At 36.7% G+C, this 19,502-nt stretch overlaps 1 protein-coding gene across 1 annotated transcript in view; it reads left to right on the top strand.

Moving 5' to 3' along the window:
* Positions 1-19,502, top strand: part of WDR44 (WD repeat domain 44) — a 71,952-nt gene that overhangs the window by 14,101 nt on the left and 38,349 nt on the right. Inside the window, exons 2-3 of the mRNA XM_046673893.1 lie at positions 12,808-12,841; positions 19,144-19,218. Coding sequence (XP_046529849.1) covers positions 12,808-12,841; positions 19,144-19,218 — 109 coding nt within the window. The remainder of the gene's footprint in view (positions 1-12,807; positions 12,842-19,143; positions 19,219-19,502) is intronic.

Here is a 19,502-nt window from a genome sequence, read left to right as displayed (position 1 = left end):
AATAATATATCTGAAATATTTCTAATATTCTTTTTATAAAGTGAAGTGTGTCCTAAAATAACTTTATTTATAGTAACTGAATCCCTTTTTAATAACAACATAATTTTAATCGATATTTATCTAGAAAATTAGCTGATGATATTTATTTGACCAATGTAGGGTAACTTCATTTTGAACACATTGACTGAGGACAGTTTCGAAATGATATGAATATGTTTATAAATAATGATCGTGAGTCAATTTACATATCTAGAGATTTTGTCGTTTTGTTAGAATAGCCATCTTGTTTTTGGTTTTTTGTGGGGGGCAATCAAAGCTAAAATAATGAAGCAATTAATACACCTTCCTACTCTTCACTGAATTTTTTTTGAAAAATTTGCATAATAGCATATATGTATTTGCATTTGGGTATGTATGCTGAATGCACGGTCTGAAAAGGCATTCACTGAATTCACATGTGCAATTTTTTTCCCAAGTCAGTGAATGCTATTGAATACTTAGATGAATATTTATACAGTAGATTGACAACTCAATTCCTCCTACTTTGTCCCTTTATCACATACTAGCAGATCATAGGATTAATTGTCTACCTAATTAACTTGGAGGTGGGGGTTGCCAGATAAAATACAGGGCTCCCAGTTAAATTCCAATTTCAGATAAACAATGAATACATTTTCAGTATGTTTATCTGAAATGGAATTTAACTGGGCAGCCTATACTTGTAGTTGCTAAATCTGGCAACCCTAGGTGGGGGAGAAGCAGAAGGAGACTAGTGGGTATGGGCACGCTTGTGAGACTTAAATACAATTAGAGTGTGCAATGACAAGGACAGCCTTTCTCTGAAAGGGATGCCAAGATTTTTGAATGCTGTGTTTATTTTAGAGTCCAACACTTTTTCTTTGGAAATACATCAGTGAAAACAGAGCTTAGAAATTGCAAAACTTAGCAATATATCGTTTCGGGGTACATTGCATTTTAAAAATGAAAAAGTAAGGTAACAATAAATCAAATCTAGGCTAGTGGTTCCCTCAAAGGGAAAGGCAGCAAATGGAGTAGAGCACACAGCGGCTGCACTGGTCTTGATGCTATTCTCATTCTAGGTGACATGGTAAGTCATGCTTCATTTTATTTGTTATGCTTCATAATTACATGTATATGCTACACACACTCTTTTGTACATATCAAATATAGAATAACAGTTTAAAAGTTAAATTAAAACTTAAGTTTCAATGAGAAAATTAGCCTATATACAAAGTTTCACTGCCTCTACTTTCCAGAATAAATCCAAAATCTAAAAAGTAAAGAAGCATTCATCTTCGTTCTCTTCTCTAGGTTAGCCATCCTTAGTTCTTTATATCTTTCTACTTGGTTTCTAGAACATTCACCAAATTGGTTTCTCTCTTTCACATATGTTCTGTTTTATGTGTTCCTTTTAAAATGTAGTATTCCAATAGTACACAATATTCTTAAGTGTGCTCTTATCAGTGAGAAGTAGAGTAGAATTTACCACTTCCCTTGCCCTGGACATAACAGTTCTGCTAGTTCAGCCTGAGATTACACTAGCTCTTTCCACAGCCATACCAGTTTTTACTCTGTCTGAGCAATCAACAAAAATACCTAAATGTTTTCACATGATTTGCTAAGTTATATCTTCCTCATCGTGCATTTTACATTTATCCGTACTATACTGCATTCTGTTAAGATTTGGCCCATTTTTCTAGCCTGTTGAAATATTTTTGGATCCTGTCAGCCAGTATATTCCTTATCCCTCCCAACCTTGTGTCATCTGCAAATTTGGTGGATATGCCATCAGTGTCCTCATCCAAGACATTAATAAGAACATCAATTGGAATAGAACATCAGGTAGGATAGAGCACTAGAGAAATTATTTGATGTTGCCTCATGGTTTTTTCATTGATCCATTAATCAGCACACCTTAAATAATGTTCAACCGGTTACAAACCCACCGAAGTGTATTCTAACCTACATCTCTTTGTTATCTAAAAGGATATCATGAGAGAATTATAAAATTTAGTGCTTAAATCCAGATTTTTTGTGTGTGTACAGTTTGCCCTTTATATTCTAGGCCAGTGGCCCTATCAAAAAAGGAAATTAGGTTAATCTTGCCTGATTGGCTTTCTGTGAATGCTTACTGACTCTTAATGAGTATCTTCCCCAGCCTGCCCCCCCCCCCCCCGCCCCCGCCTCGCGCGTGCCTAGAGCTCTTAAATCGTTTTACAGTGTGCTTAAGAATTTTCCTGGAGATTGACATCAAGCGAATCTGTTTACAGTTTGTGGCATCTACCTGCTTTCCAGTGTTGACTATTAGAGTGTTTTCCTTATCATCCTCTTCCCATCCTCCCTGAGTCTTCAAAGATTTTAGATAGGGATTGAGCTCTGTAAATCCTTGGAGTATACAGGGATACAATTTGTCTGGGACAGGAGAGCTGAACTCATTTAGATTAGCTAGGTACTTTTATTTCCATGAATGCTTTGGGATTCAATTTTTTCATTCTATGTTCTTTTTCCCCTTTCTGGTTTGAGTATCAGTAATCTTAATTGGGAAAAAAAAAAATGAATTGAGGGAGCCTTTTACATTATGCTATTTATCCACATCTAAATAGACCTGCAGTTTCTTTTTGTTCTTGTTCTGAATATAAATTAAAAGTTTTTTCTCTATTTTTAAAAATCCTAGCACATTCTGAGTACCAGTCTTTTTGATACTGTTCTTACAGGTTTTTGTAGTTTTCCTTGGATATATGCCCATTCCATCCCTCCAATCTCTTCTGCGTGTTTCCCTTTAAAATATTTCTAATGATGTCACCATGGAGATTCAGTCAACAAAGTTCAGACCGTGAGAAATTCTACAGGATAAACAACCTAGTTCCTTTTATTTTTGTTTGTATGTTTTTTTTTTAAGACCTTGGTTTTTTATTTTTATTTATTTATTTTTTTTTAGTGAGGAAGATTGGTCCTGAGCTAACATCTGTTGTCAATCTTCTTTTTGCGTGAGGAAGATTGTCAGTAAGCTAACATCTGTGCCAGTCTTCCTCTGTTTTGTATGTGGGATGCTGCCACAGCATGGCCTAACGAGTGGTGTGTAGGTCCACAGCCAGGATCTGAACCCATGAATCCTGGGCCACCGAAGTGGAGCGCACAAACTTAACCCCTACACCACTGGGCCAGCCCCAAGACTTTATTTTTTTAGAGCAGTTTTAAGTTCACTGCAAAATTGAGAGGAAGGTGCAGAGATTTCCCATGTACCTTCATTCCCCACACATACGTAGCCTCACCCATCATCAACGTCCCTGCCACAATAGTACATTTGTTACAGTTGGTGAACCTACACTGACATAATCACGCAAAGTCCATAGTTTACATTAGGGTTTACTCTTGCTGTTGTAGATTCTACAGGTTTGGACAAATTTATAATGACATGTATTCATCGTTATAGTATCATACAGAGTAGTTTCACTGCCCTAAAATTCCTCTTCAGGATGAACAACTTAGATGAACTGCAAGAAATAAAAGAGATTGAAGGGAAACTTACTGATTGAAAGACACATAACTGATTGCAACGCATGGACCTTATTTACTATTAATTGAAATAGACCAATTTTTTTTGATCAACTGTGGTGATGGATGGTAACTAGATTTGTGGTGATCACTTTGTAGTGTATACAGATGTCGAATTATAAAGCAGTACACCTGAAACTTAACACAATTTAAAAAAACTTGACAATCTGGGAAATGTGAATGTCAACTGTATGATAAGGAATTGTTAAATTTAATAGTATTGTGGTTGTGTTTTAAAGAAGTCTTTTTTATATACATACTGAAATTTTTATGAGTAAAAATGAAACACTTTCTAGAATTTGCTTCAAAATCATCTCTCAGAGGAGTGGAAGGATGGATATTGATATTGATTATTATTGAACATGGTCAACATGTTGTACATGTGAGTTCATAATATTATTCTCCCAATTTTGTATGTTTGAAATAGCTGTAATTAAAAGTTGGGAAAACTCTCCCAAAATATTTTTTATGGTCACATGCATTGTTACTGGCAGATTCAGGACTAAAACTCGGATCTCCTGGTTCTGGCTCATGTTCTTTTACTATGTAGCTAAACTTACAGCCCTTCTACTTCCAGATTGGTGTCACATTGCCCTTTCAGTTTCTGGGACCCCCAAGCCATCTCTGGGAAATTTATGGTGGAACTTGTAGACAATCAAGGCTTTAAAAAATGGCCGGTTTAGGGGCTGGCCCCGTGGCCGAGTGGTTAAGTTCGCGCGCTCTGCTGCAGGCGGCCCAGTGTTTCGTTGGTTCGAATCCTGGGCACGGACATGGCACTGCTCATCAAGCCACACTGAGGCAGCGTCCCACATGCCACAACTAGAAGGACCCACAGCGAAGAATGTGCAACTATGTACCTGTGGGCTTTGGGGAGAAAAAGGAAAAAATAAAATCTTTAAAAAAAAAAAAAAAGTTCATTTAAAAAAAAAAAATGGCCGGTTTCACTTGACTGGCTGGCTACCTGCCCATGTGAAACCTTGAAGGGATATTAGAATTATTAGGGTAATCGATGGGTTGTTAGAATCAGCAGGGAGTCTTGGGTCCAAGTCCTAACTAGGCCTTTGATCTTAGCACAAGCTCTAGGAGGGCGGGGATCCTGTCTGCTTTGTTCACCACTTTACACCCAGTGCTCAGCACTGTGCTGGTACATGGGAAGCAATAGGTAAATGTTAAATTAATGGATTAATTTAATCTTCTTTGGCCTTATTTCCCTCACGTGTGGAATGAGGTAATTGGTCCAGATGATTCTTAAGCTTCCTTCAAACACTAACAAAAATTTATTCTTCCCTTCTGACTGATTTTTCAAAATCTTTTTAAGATTTTGAAAAGAATTACTATAAATCTCTTTAACACTCGGTGACAGCAGTAGGTAAGTATGCTCACTTCTCACACCTGTGACAGAAAACCTACAGTATTATGTTGCATCCAAATCTCTTAAAAATAGCCTCCTGCTATGTGTTTTCTGTTGGATTGATTGTGTTTCTATAAAATAAATGAAAACTGTTCTAGACATTACTAAATTAAAGAGTCAGATTTAGTAAGTTCCAAAGACGAGCCATCTAAGAAGGTTAGTGAAATGTGTTGCTTGCATATTTGTACCTCACTGAAGTTGTATTGATTGCAGTATTATTATGTTAGAGTTTATAAAGGATTTGGCATTTTGCTTCCTATGGAAACCTAGTGGGCAACTTTTGGGCAAGTGGCAGTTATTATCAGATCGAAATCCCTGTGACTGGGCACTTACCTTTGGTAGTAATGACTTTATTGTTCTAATGAAATATGCCTCAATCTGAAAGTTATCACTGGATCAGGTCAGAGTGTATAAAAGAAAAATAATTCCTATACTGTCCTGCAAAATGACCAAAGCAACATTTTGAAGCCGTGTAAAAATTTTAAAAAATAAATATCATGCAGATATTAAAATGCATTGATACTGAACTCTAATACCCTAGCTGCAAAAGGAAAACTCCTATAATTAAAATGCTGAATGGATAAGGACTGGAGAAAGCATCTGTCACACATTATTTTATATTCAAAGATGAGGTTTGTTAGTATAAACTGAACTTAGTGAATGCATGAAAATAACTTTCTTATAGAAGACAAGATATAATAAAATATTCTATCTGTATTGAAAGTTGCTGAAGTACTAATCTGAAAATATTTTTATATTCGAAATCTAAGTGGAAACCACACTAAAAATCATTTTAGTATTTGATCTGTAAGCCATGTGGGTTTTTGTGGGGTTTTTTTAATAGAATACCAATACTTGTTAAAGGCAGACTTTATTTTGAACCTGTTTCAGAAATTCCTTGTTTTTCGTGTTTAAATTTAATAGTACAATTGATAGGGATTGTCTTCAATTTCAGAAACTATGCTACAAAATCAAAGATTTACCTTTTGTGATTAATATTAATATGTTGGGAGATTTTTTTATGCTATTAGGTAATCAAGAAAGTTTAACCCTTTAAAGTTAATTTTTGTTCAACTTTGTAAGAAGCACATTTATTATTTAAATTAAGCTTTGTTAATCAGATATTTAAATGTGTAAAAAATAATTTGATTTAAAAATGCCCTATGATGAAAACTTTTGAAGTTCTCATTTTAGTTTATGTTTTATTTAAAGTGGGGTATACCACTAGTACTTAAATATGTCTACCTGTTACTTTAGAGTTTTCTTAAAGATTTCTCACTTGTGTGGGTATAATAAAAGTTATTTTATGTAAGCATTTGGATTTTTTCTGGGAAAAATTACAACCCATGAAAAGGAGGACTCTGGGGCTGGCCCCGTGGCCCAGTGGTTAAGTTCACGCGCTCCACTGCAGGCGGCCCAGTGTTTCGTTGGTTCGAATCCTGGGCGTGGACATGGCACTGCTCATCAAACCACGCTGAGGCAGCGTCCCACATGCCACAACCAGAAGGACCCACAACGAAGAATATACAACTATGTACTGGGGGACTTTGGGGAGAAAAAGAAAAAAAGAAAATAATAAAATCTTTAAAAAAAATGATAATTAGAAAAAAAGACTTTTGAAAAGGAGGACTCTAATTTGCTCTATTTAATATCTACAGAAAAGTTTGAAGGAATATTTTTCTAGTTAACTATATGTATCAAAGTATTACTGGATATTGTTGGATGTGTATGTGTGTGTGTTGCATTATGTCCATGTTTCCTATAATATCAGAGGGTATAAAATTTAGATCATTAATCATGGTATAAATTAATCTTCACTGCCAAATTAATGAAGGGTCTTAAAATTTCCTAAAATTACAGGAGCTCTAAAAATCATTTTTTAAAGGTCTTGCAGCTAGTTGGTTGGGAAAGCCGAGAGTAGAACTTAATTTTCTCGACCTTTAGTCTCCCATTTCTCCTGTCCCCAAACACAATCATGAATAGTTGTTTTCTTTAGGCAGATAATCACTCTAAAATAGTATTATGTTACTATCTCTACTTTGAAGTTAGAGACTGAGTTACAGAAAAGAGTTGAGTGGTTGTCTAGGGATCCAGATTAGTGACACCTCGCTTACCTGGTAGCCACTTCTTTGGTGATGACGATTCTCCGATACAGCTGGAAATAAGAAATAATCCCTTAAACAGGCTCTGAACAATCAAAAAATGTGCCACGAAGTCCACAATAAAGCTATGTACAAAAATTCTCATGGGAAGACCCTCACTAAGAATCTCTGCATCCTTCTTTTACAATTCCATTTTTAAAAACCTGGTTTCCCATCTCAATGCAAATTAGAAGAAAAATTAGAAGGGGAGGGGGATATAGCTTTTAAAGGCAGGCACATGGTCAACTGTAAAAAGTGACCACTTAAATCAAGGAAGGAGACACAAAACTGTAAAAGACAGACATTCCAAGCACAGTAGCCTGGGGTCCTGCGGTGTGAAGGCAAATAAATCCCCTGCACCTTAGGGTCCCCGGAGGGCATTATTCCATTAAAATATGGGGTAGCATTTGAGTGTGTTAATTACTCTGAGTCAGTAAGAAAGGGAAAATTGTGTATCCTTTGTTAAAGAAGGCATTTGCAAGGGAAGGATTACTGAAATGGGCAAGGCTTAGCCTGTAGTGTACTTAATTTACAAGCTGCTTTTGAAATTTGAAATTCAAAAAAAATTAAATTATTTTCAGAAGTTTAGCACTCAAAGAGAAGCTTCATCTCTCTGGAAATTTTATATATGGAACATTTCATTATTTTATTCCCTAGCAGTGCCAAATCAATTAGGCGTTAATTGTAGTTGTTAAAGACAGATCAGGATTCAGAGCCTTTGAGTTAATCAGTTTAGTTCAACCCAAGAAGCTGTGCTGATTGCCTTTACTGGTGCTCATTCATAGCACCAATTAGAATATTTTCATAACCATCATCTTTTAAGACCTTACCGGGAAAGGAGGCAATATTGGGAAATATTTGAGATCGGCCCTAAAGTCAGACTGCCTGGGGTCAAATTCTGGCCCTACTATTTACTAGCAGTGCAATTTAAATTATCTAGTCTGACCCAAGCCTCAGTTTTTTGTTGTATAAAATAGGGAAGGTAATATAACTCATAGGAAAGTTGTGAGGACTAAAGAAACTAAAGCAAGTCCTTTTAGCACACTTTTTGGCACATGCTTAATAAATAATGGCCATTGTTTTAGTATTATTACAAGGCCCCTATTAGGAATGCTTCCTGTGGGAATACTAAATAATAATTTACTGTTTCTTAAGGTGAAATGAGTTGTTCTTTTTTCATCTTGGCACATGATACAAATCATTTTAGCCAACTTTGCAAATTATAAATGTGCTTTCACTTTTTACTAGATGCTAATGTTCTATAAAAGACTCAAAAAATGTGTCACAAAAGAATTCTGGTCTTACAGACTACCCTGATAGACAATTTTAGGCTTGATTAGACTAGAAGAAGCTATAGTGGTCTGAAGTGTTTTACTACCTACCAAGACCTTAACAACATTTAAAATATGTTTCAAACGTGAGTGTCTTCTGTTATTAGTTTGGTTTTTTTTAAGATTTTTAAAATTTTTCCTTTTTCTCCCAAAGCCCCCTGGTACATAGTTGTGTATTTTTAGTTGTGGGTCCTTCTAGTTGTCGCATGTGGGACGCCACCTCAGCATGGCTTGAGGAGCGGTGCCATGTCGGCACCCAGGATTCGAACTGGCAAAACCCTGGGCCGCCAAAGCAGAGTGTGCGAACTTAACCACTCGGCCACAGGGCCGGCCCCTGTTATTAGTTTTTTAATGACACTACAAAATGCAGGCAGGATCCCATTTTAATCACCAGCTCAATATAATCTGGCTTTTTTCTTTTTTTTTTTTTTTTTTTATTAATGTTATGATAGATTACAACCTTGTGAGATTTCAGTTGTACATTTTTGTTAGTCACCACTTCCCCCTCCGTACCCTCCTCCCACCCCCCCTTTTCCCTGGTAACCACCGATCAGATCTCCTTCTCAATATACTAATTTCCACCTATGAGTGGAGTCATATAGAGTTCGTCTTTCTCTGACTGACTTATTTCGCTTAACATAATGCCCTCGAGGTCCATCCACGTTGTTGTGAATGGGCCAATTTCGTCTTTTTTTATGGCTGAGTAGTATTCCATTGTGTATATATACCACATCTTCTTTATCCAATCATCAGTTTCTGGGCATGTAGGCTGGTTCCACGTCTTGGCTATTGTAAATAATGCTGCGATGAACATAGGGGTGCAACGGACTCTTGAGATATCTGATATCAGGTTCTTAGGATAGATACCCAGTAATGGGATGGCTGGGTCATAGGGTATTTCTATTTTTAACTTTTTGAGAAATCTCCATACTGTTTTCCATAGTGGCTGTACCAGTTTGCATTCCCACCAACAGTGTATGAGGGTTCCTCTTTCTCCACAACCTCTCCAACATTTGTCGTTCTTGGTTTTGGATGTTTTTGCCAATCTAACGGGGGTAAGGTGATATCTTAGTGTAGTTTTGATTTGCATTTCCCTGATGATTAGCGATGATGAACATCTTTTCATGTGTCTATTGGCCATATTCATATCTTCTTTTGAGAAATGTCTGTTCCTGTCCTCTGCCCATTTTTTGAACGGGTTGTTTGTTTTTTTGTTGTTAAGCAGTGTGAGTTCTTTGTATATTATGGAGATTAACCCTTTGTCGGATAAGTGGCTTGTAAATATTTTTTCCCAATTAGTGAGCTGTTTTTTTGTTTCAATCCTGTTTTCCCTTGCCTTGAAGAAGCTCTTTAGTCTGATGAAGTCTCATTTGTTTATTCTTTCTATTGTTTCCCTCAACTGAGGAGTTACAGTGTCCGAAAAGATTCTTTTGAAACTGATGTCAAAGAGTGTACTGCCTATATTCTCTTCCAAAAGACTTATTGTCTCAGGCCTAATCTTTAGGTCTTTGATCCATTTTGAGTTTATTTTGGTGTGTGGTGAAAAAGAATGGTCAATTTTCAATCTTTTGCATGTGGCTGTCCAGTTTTCCCAGCACCATTTGCAATCTGGCTTTTTTCATGTTCCCTGTTGTCAAGTAGGCTGGAGCTTGACAGGCTGTGTAGGATATCTTTTTTGTATTCCAGAAATTGATCTCAGGCTCCCCACTACTGATAGGCAGCCAGAGTGCCTTGGAGAAACTGCGTGAAGCTCATCATTTCTGAGTTTCGATGGAGCAATTCAAAGCTACTGAAGAAACTACCACTTATTGGGTGTGCCCCATGTTCTCTCACTTAATCCTTATAGTAGTCCTATGAAGTAGATGGTTTTACCCCCTTTTACAGAGAAGGAGATTATGGCTTGGAGAAATTAAATGATTTGATCAGGTTCACGCATAGGGTAACTGGTAGAAATGATATTCAGGCAAGGTTCATCTGCTCAAAAGCCCATGCTCTTTTCACTACATCCCCTTGGCTCTCAAAGGGCAGTAATAAATTACTCTTTATAGTTTGTGCATGCTATATGTAAAGCCCCACCAGAACCAATTTGGAATATTTCCATGTGTGTCAGCAATTGGTCCGTAACTGAGATCCTGTGAATCAACAGCCAGAAAGTGCTCTTTATGAAAGCACTTACATCCAGGAGAGAAATGTGGCTCCCTATTCTGTTTTGTTGACAGCTAAAAACGTGATCAGATTTCTCAAAGTGGGGGTCATGGGGAAGGCAGGTTTTCTTTTCTCTCTTTGCTACCTCATATGGGGCTTAAGTTTTTTTAAAATCGGGGGCCTGCCCGGTGGCGCAGTGGTTAAGTGTGCCCGTTCTGCTTCAGCGGCCCGGGGTTCACCGGTTCGGATCCCGGGTGCCGACATGGCACTGCTTGGCAAGCCATGCTGTGGTAGGCGTCCCACATATAAAGTGGAGGAAGATGGGCACGGATGTTAGCTCAGGGCCAGTCTTCCTCAGCAAAAAGAGGAAGATTGGCGGCAGTTAGCTTAGGGCTAATCTTCCTCAAAAAAAAAAGGTTTTTTAAAATCTTATTTTCTCTTGCCTTTATGCCTCTGTGGCAGGTGATTTTCTTTTTTTTCCTGATTGGTGTTCAGAATACGTGTCACATGGAAATTTGAGCCCCTTCAAGGTTTTCTTTTGTTTTTTTGATTTTTGTTTTGATTGCATGTGTATTGTTTTAAAATCCTTTATTTGGAATCTTTTTTTCTTTTTTTAAAATTGGGATAGCTTTGGTCCTAATCACCTCTGGGTAAACAGAATTTTGTTACATAGTAGGAGAGGTTTGCTAAGGAAGCTAATAATTGGGGATATAAAAATTTTCATTTCTGGAAATTGTCCTCTGTTAACATGAAATTATATTGTCTAGGCACTGCAATTAAATAGGTGGGCACTATTTTATACAGCTTCCTTTTTTGTTTTTTAAACAGGGTTTAAAAACCCTCTGAAGTAGAATTGTGTCCTATTCATCTTCATATCTATAGTCCCTGACATGTAGTAACTAGTCCATAAATGTTTATTGAAGAAAGGGGTTGATTTTCTAATAAGTGGCAAAAGTAATTCTTTTTTATCACACTAAGTTTTGATTAGAGGTCAAGGATTCTTATGCCAAATATGGATCACTCAATTTGGCATATAAAGAGCATGGTTGCAGGACTCCATGCTTTTCTTGGTTCTGCCTCAAAATATGTGACTTTGGGGAAAGTCACAATCTCTCAGCAATATTAATTATTTAAAAGTGTTTCTGGGGCCGGCCCCATGGCTGAGCGGTTAAGTTTGTGTGCTCCACTTTGGTGGCCCAGGGTTTCCTGGTTCAGATCCTGGGTGTGGACCTACACACTGCTTATCAACCCATGCTGTGGCAGCATCTCACACAGAAGAACTAGAATGACCTACAACTATGTTTGGGGGCTTTGGGTAGGAAAATAAATAAATAAATAAAAGAATTCATTCTTAAAAAAAAGATATATTAAAAAAAAAGTGTTTCTTACTGCATAACCCTGAGATATAATAAGTGGCTATAAGAGTGTGTCTCTCCCTTATGCTTTAAAGCAGATATCAAACTGTTCCTATTTGAAGAAAAATGGAGGGTGGGGAGGTGAAAATCACTGGTGAAGTTACTTTTTAAAATTACTGTATCTAGGGGCCGGCCCGGTGGTGCAGCAGTTAAGTTCGCATGTTCCGCTTCTTGGCAGGCTAGGGTTCACCAGTTCGGATCCTGTGTGCCGACACAGCACCGCTTGGCAAAAGCCATGTTGTGGTAGGCGTCCCACATATAAAGTAGAGGAAGATGGGCATGGATGTTAGCTCAGGGCCAGTCTTCCTCAGCAAAAAGAGGAGAATTGGCAGTAGTTAGCTCAGGGCTAATCTTCCTCAAAAAAAAAAAAACTGGTACAACCGTTTTGGAGGGCAATTTGAAAGTTTCTGAAAATCCTGAAAAGGATGTATACTTTTGACCTGCACTTCTACTTCTAGAGAAGTTTATTTTAAATAAATTTATAATGGAAGAGCACAAATTTTTATTTACAAAGATGCTTATAGAATTGTATGTCATATATGTGTATATATATATATATATGGGAAGACAAGAGATACTCAAATTTCTGTGTGATAAGATTATGGATCATTTTAAGTTTCTTCTCTACTGTTTTATGTTTTCTACATTTTCTATATGCACAGAAGACATTTTAATCACAAAATATGTACATGTTTTTAAAAATGTGGGCTTGTCTTTAATAAGTGTGTGGAAGTATTTCCCTTCTCACCTCCACTATTCAACGCCTCCTTGCTTTTATTTCTGAACAGGTCTCCAGGAAAGGTTGGGATTTCAACATTAAAGGTAAGTTGTGCTTTCTGAAAGTTATGTTTCTACACAAATCATGTACACCTTTCCTTCATTTTTCTCTTGTATGTAGTTCTTCATTTTCTTGCTTTTGCTTTCTATTGCTTATTTTTCTAAATAATATTGTTGTATCTTACTAGGTGTGATTAGGTAGTCTAGAAATATCTAATTAAATATTGTGTGATAAGGAAGGGATTATAATTATTGTTTAGATTTCCACTAACTTTTATTTGGTTTATAATTTTTAGAATAAAAGAACACTATAAAATACTTGTATTGTGTGTATGTGTGTCTTAATTGAAATGGTAAAACTTGCAGGACAATAATGTGGAGTAACCAAAACACTTGTATACTTCTTATGGGCGCACATACTGGTATCATCACTATATATAAAAATCAATCCCAGACTTATATCTAAGCAAAGGAATTTGATATTGAGACATTATATCAATGAGAGCCATTTTAAGTATAAGAATATCACCAAACAGAACTACTTCCATCAAATAGAGTATATGCTATATATCTATGCTTGTGTATGTTTGTGGGTATGTCTGTACATGTGTATGCATAATCTCAAACATGCTTTATTTTTTTTCAGTTCCAGTATCTCTATCTTCTGTTTATACACATTGGATACTGATCTCTTTGATAAATTGTGGTATATAATTCATATGGAATATTCTGCAGTAGTGGGTATGAATGAAGTAGTTATGCATAATAACATGGGTGAATTTCAGCACTGTAGTGTTGAGTGGGGGGAAAAATACAAGTCACCGGAAAACACATGCATAAGATTCCGTTTAAGGGGCTCGCCTGATGGCATAGTGGTTAAGTTCAGTGTGCTCCACTTCGGCGGTCTGGGTTCAGTTCCTGGGCATGGACCTATACCACTTGACGGCGGCCATGCTGTGGCAGTGACCCACATAAAAATAGAGGAAGATTGGCACAGATATTAGCTCAGGGCTAATCTTCCTCAAGCAAAAGGAGGACAAGTAGTAACACATCTTAGCTCAGGGCAAATCTTTCTTAGCAAAAAGAAAAAAGATTCCATTTATATTAAGTTCAAAAGCATTCTAAATTAAAGAATATATTGTTTAGAGATACAAGCATAGTAAAACCATAAAGAACAGCAAAGGAATGATAAACACAAAGTTTAGGGTGTCAGCCATCTCTGACGGAGAAACAATGTAATAGAAATGGTGAAGGATATGTAAGAGACTTGAATGCTAATAGTAATAATCTTTTTCTTAAAAATGCTTAAGAAAGGTTATATCATAATTCTTTATTCCTTATATTTTATAAAAATCTTTTTATATTTTAATAAAAACAACTTTTAAAAATAGTACATGGAGGGGCCAGCCTGGTGGCGTAGTGGTTAAGTTTGCGCGCTCTACTTTGGCAGCCAAGGGTTTGCGTGTTCAGATCCTGGGTGCAGATTTAGAACCGCTCATCAAGCCACGCTGTGGCAGGATCCCACATAAAATAGAGGAGGATTGGCACAGATGTTAGCTCAGTGCCAGTCTTCCTCAGAAAAAAAAATAATACATGGATATGGTTAAAATTTGCTCAGTGCAAAAAGTAGATGGTTAACAATTGTAGCTTCCCTCCCATCCGTCATCCTCCACCTCCCAATTCCCATATCCAGAGACACTTGCTGTTTATGCTTGTAGATTTTAAAAGCCACTTGGCTCTAAGACATCTTTAGGTTATAACTAATAGGCTGTGGGAATTTACTTTATCTCAGTAATTATAGATTGCCCTTAACTTGAATAAAACTAGAGAGAGAATGTACATGTTTGGTAAACAAATATGAAGTTGGATGTTCTTTTTTATCTTCTATTTTGAAATAATTATAGATTCACCGGAAGTTGCAAAGACAGTACAGAGAAGTCCTGTGTATCCTTCACCCATTTTCCCCAGGGGTTATGTCTTAATTACAGTGCAACATCAAAACCAGGAATTTGACATTGGTACAATGTGAGCATATACTTCTATGTCAGTTTATTACATGTGTATATTTGTGTAACCACCACCACAGTCAAGATGCAGATCTATTTCATCACCACAAAGATCTCCTTTGTGTTACCCCTTTATAAAGTCACATCCGCTACCACTCCCACATCATCCCTAACCCCAGACAGCCACTAATCTGTTTTTCATCTCTATAAATTTTGTCGTTTGAGATTGTCCTATAAATGAAATCATATAGTGTGTGACCTTTTGAGATTGGCTCAAAGGATTGAGAGCCATCCAAGTTGTTGCATGTATTAATGGTTTATTCCTTTTTGTTGCTAAGTAGTATTCTATGATATGGATATACTCAGATTATTAAGTGCATATTATGTGTAATAGTGTATCTATTGTTGTCTTAAGCAATCCAAAGGAAAGTTTGATATAGTCCCGATTTTTGATGATTTTACAATCTCACAGAAGAGACATGTATATGAAGGGATGATATATGAAGTATTGATGTTTAGAGAGTAGAATAGACCTTAAGTGCTGCAAGGAATTTGGAGGAAGAAGGGAGAGATAGAACAAGCATGAGAACATTGTTACCTGAAATAGAGAAAAATTTCAGAGGGAAGGTAGATCTTGTGCTGGGTTTTGAAAATTGGGAGAAGTTTGCGTAGGTAGAGAGTGCAAAGGTATAGAATTTGCTGGGAGCATTGAAAAACTGAGGTGACCAATGTAAAGTGTCAGTGGTGGAATGTTGAACAAGTAAATTGGGGCCAGGTTTCCATGAACCTTGAATGTCAGGTTAAGAACTCTAGGCTTTATGGGCCCAGCCCCATGGCCGAGTGGTTAAGTTCGCGTGCTCTGCTGCAGTGGCCCAGGGTTTCGCCAGCTCAGATCCTGGGCACGGACCTAGCACCGATCATCAAGCCTTGCTGAGGCAGCGTCCCACATGCCACACCTAGAAGGACCCACAACTGGGAAAAAAAAAAAGTACACAACTATGTACCAGGGGCCTTTGGGGAGAAAAAGGGAAAAAAAAAATCTTTAAAAAAATAAAAAAGAACTCTGGGCTTTAAAATTTTGAAGCAACATATTTAAAAAGTCAATTTTTTGTATGTCTTATAGCTGTGCTCTCCAAGGTGTTTTGCTGGGGAATTAACATAAGATAAGTGGTGGGAGGGTGGAAGAAAGTTTGGAGGAAAGAGACTAAGTACAGAGAGAGTTGTTAAGAGACAGTTAGAACGTCAAGACATGAGACTCCGACACGGATGGTGTTGATAGGATTGGATGGATGGATACGACAACTATTTAAGAATTGTTTCCTATGTGTTATTTTCTCTCTTCCCAATCGAGAAGAGTGGAGGGCACATCTCTAAAACATTTTTTTAAATTTCCCTTTAGTCATTGTTAGTAGAGTAGACCTTCCTCATTACTAAAAACGAGACGTAACCCAAATGTTTAAATAACTAACATTTTTAGCTTAATGTTCGTTAATAGATAATAAGATTTCTTTGAGTGTAGATCACTTTTGTACAAATGATTTGTGAAGCCAAGTTATCTTTTGTTGGATGTGTTTATTAAAATTCAAAAGCTCAAATCTCATAACTGAATACTCTGAGGAGGGTACAAGCAGCTCTCTAATATTTAACACAGCTGGAGGGAAACAGTGGCGTGCATTGCTAGAAATTGAATGATCTGCCATACCTTTTAAGGAAGCGTATCTCTAAGGTTGTAGGGGTTAGAGAAATGGCCTGAAGACAGGAAGCTGGATTTAGTAACTACTATGCTTTAGTAATAGGGCAGTCCATCTCCAGAAGGAGATAATATATGAGGACTGTCTCAAATCTAGCTAAGTTGGTGTTGGTTGTCTGCAGGCACATGCTTGGCTTCCATTGCTATCCCCAAAGCCTGATCAAGGCGCTGGAGGAAGGACCTGGACCTTAGACAACACTGGGACAGAATCATAGATGACTATATATATACTAAGTCAGGTTTTACTAAGAAATCTTCCAATTAACTACTCCAGAGATGAGATCTTCTGGTAGGTGCCATATCACTCCTTTAAACTTGTGACTTAACAGAAGTTTACCTTATAGGAGTCGGTATCTTTCAAAAGTTCAAAGTCCAAGAGTGTTTTGCCAAATAACATAGAAGTCTGATCACTGCTTGGCATTTTGGGTCAGTGTAAGAATGTTAATCTGTGATCTTTGTAAGAACATAATTAAAACAAGTTAAATTGAGGTTCAGGAATTATTAGTGTGTATTTTTGCTTAGGTTAACTTAGGGAAAATATCCACAGAATTATGTTGTACAATGCTTCTGATTTTCCTACTAACGGATACGTAACTCGTCGGACAGTTTCTTTGCTGTGCACTAACTGTTCTTAATGGCCATCAGCTTTCAAGTATTCTTTCTCCCTCATCTTGTCAAGATTATCTTAGTAATTGGTTTTGATTAGAGTTTTTTTTTTAGTTTAAAACCAAGATTCAATTGAAGGACATATAAACTTAAGATACATGTGTTAACTGAAGAAAAGCCAGAGTATGCGTTATTCAGCATTCATTCAGCAAATGATTACTTTTGCCAGGTAGTGTTTTAAGGACTGGGTAAGTAATGGTAGACGGAACAAAGTCCCTGCTCTCGTGGGGCTTACATTCTAGTGGGGCAAGGAAGAGACAAAAAATAAACAAGTAAACCAGGTCGTTTCAGATGGTGATAAGTGCCATGAAGGAAAAAAAAATAGGATAATGTGATATAAAGTTAAAGAGATGAGGCTATTTGAAGGTGGTCAGAGAAGGCTTTTCTGATGTAATAACACTTGAGCTGTGCCCCTTAGGATGGTAAGGAGCCATCCAGTTGGCCAGAGTGTAATTGTGGGGTTGTGGAGGGAGAGGGAGGTGAGAAATGGAGAAGATATCAAAGATGTAGGCAGGGGCCGTACATGTTAGGCCCTCATGGGTTGTGGTAGAGTTTGATTTTACCTAACACTTAAAATTCCATGAAACAACTTTTCTGTAGAAAAATCTATATAATACTGGTAGTATTTCCCAAATGCTGGAAAGAATTCAATGAAACAAATTTTCAACTTGAAGATATTGGAAGTCCTACAGAAATTTCTCTAGCACGTTAAATCTTTGGCATTATAATAATCTCTGGAGTAATTTTATCATGGAGCCTATCGTGATCATATCCTGATACTTGGATAAGCGCTTCCTGAATACTTACTTACAACCTTACATGCCTTAGGTCACTTATCTGTCAAAAATGCTTATGGCGACCTTTTTCTAACAAGCGCTATAATGTGTACCAAGAATTATGAAGTTTTTTCTCAGTATTGGTAGTAACATTCAAATTACTGTACTTCTATAAATGTGAGGACAGCTTAATATGGAGGAGAATATTGTATTAAGATTTGCAAATGTATGATTGTCTTATTTTACCCAAATTTTTTTCCAGGAGAAATGTAGTATCCATTTCTACCTTCTCTAACCTCCCAAATATATATATATATGTACGTATGTGTATATGAATGTATACGTAGATATATATGTATTTTTGGTGGGTTTAATTTTTTCATCTGTGACTGTTTTGAGGACTTCATTTAACTTCTGATTAACTCTTCATTCCTTTTATCTAAGGCATGCAGAGTTTTTAAGAAAATTATTCTCTGAATGTGGTTTTCTGTGTTATGTACTTTTATATTTATGCATATTTATGGAACAATACTTTGGGAAAAATAACAGTTCTCATTCAACCCTTTGCTTAACTCCTTAATCTTTTTAAGCTACGAAGGTACTTAGTAGTTCTTATCTTCCTTTACAGTTTTTTGATGTTAAAGAGTTGGGCACATTTGGGGGCTGGCCTGGTGGCCTAGTGGTTAAGTTTGTGCTCCACTTCAGAGGTTTACAGGTTTGGACCCAAGGTGTGGACCTACACACCACTCATCAAGTCATGCTGTGGCAGCATCCCACATACAAAAAATAGAGGAAGATTGCCACAGATGTTAGCTCAGTGACAGTCTGCCTCAAGCAAAAATGAAGAAGGTTAGCAACAGATGTTAGCTCAGGCCCAGTCTTCCTCACCAAAAAAAAAAAAAAAAAAAGTTGGGTACATTTAAAGGAAAATACCCTATTGCAGGAGAAAAATAGTAAATTGCTGATTGGTAACCTTCTTATGCAACTCTCGTCCCAGTTGGCATAAAATCTCTGAGCATCTATCCATATACAAACATCTATGGGCCTTTTCTTTATTAATGCTACATTTTCTAGTTTATACCTACTTTAAACAGAAGTTGAAAGAAAACATGTCATTGTTTGGTCTCTGTTCTTTTCTTTTTAAAATAGGAAACAGAGAACACTGCATACAAACTTGGAAATGAGTCCCCTGTACAAGAATTGAAACAAGATGTGTCTAAAAAGGTTGGTAAAATATAATGTCAATATTAGTTTAGCAGATGTCATATCTATATGGTATATTTAAAGCATAAAATTTTCTATATTCTTTTAGTATAGTACTCTGTGTGTGGTAGATGTTCAGTGAATGTTCCTTGAATCTGTTAAATTTTGCGATTGAAGACACATCAGCCTTTTTAGAAGTCATTTCGTAATCAAACTGATTGGTAATTTATCCTTGAAACAATATTTTGAAAAACTTTTTGTAATGTGTTTTTGTTTTTCATGCTTGTATTTTTATTAGAATAAGA

The sequence above is a fragment of the Equus quagga genome, chromosome 10, assembly GCF_021613505.1.
Source record: "Equus quagga isolate Etosha38 chromosome 10, UCLA_HA_Equagga_1.0, whole genome shotgun sequence".
In the NCBI taxonomy this organism is placed as follows: domain Eukaryota; kingdom Metazoa; phylum Chordata; class Mammalia; order Perissodactyla; family Equidae; genus Equus; species Equus quagga.
Note: the sequence above shows the minus strand (reverse complement) of the source record. Positions and strands in the feature narration are given on the sequence as shown.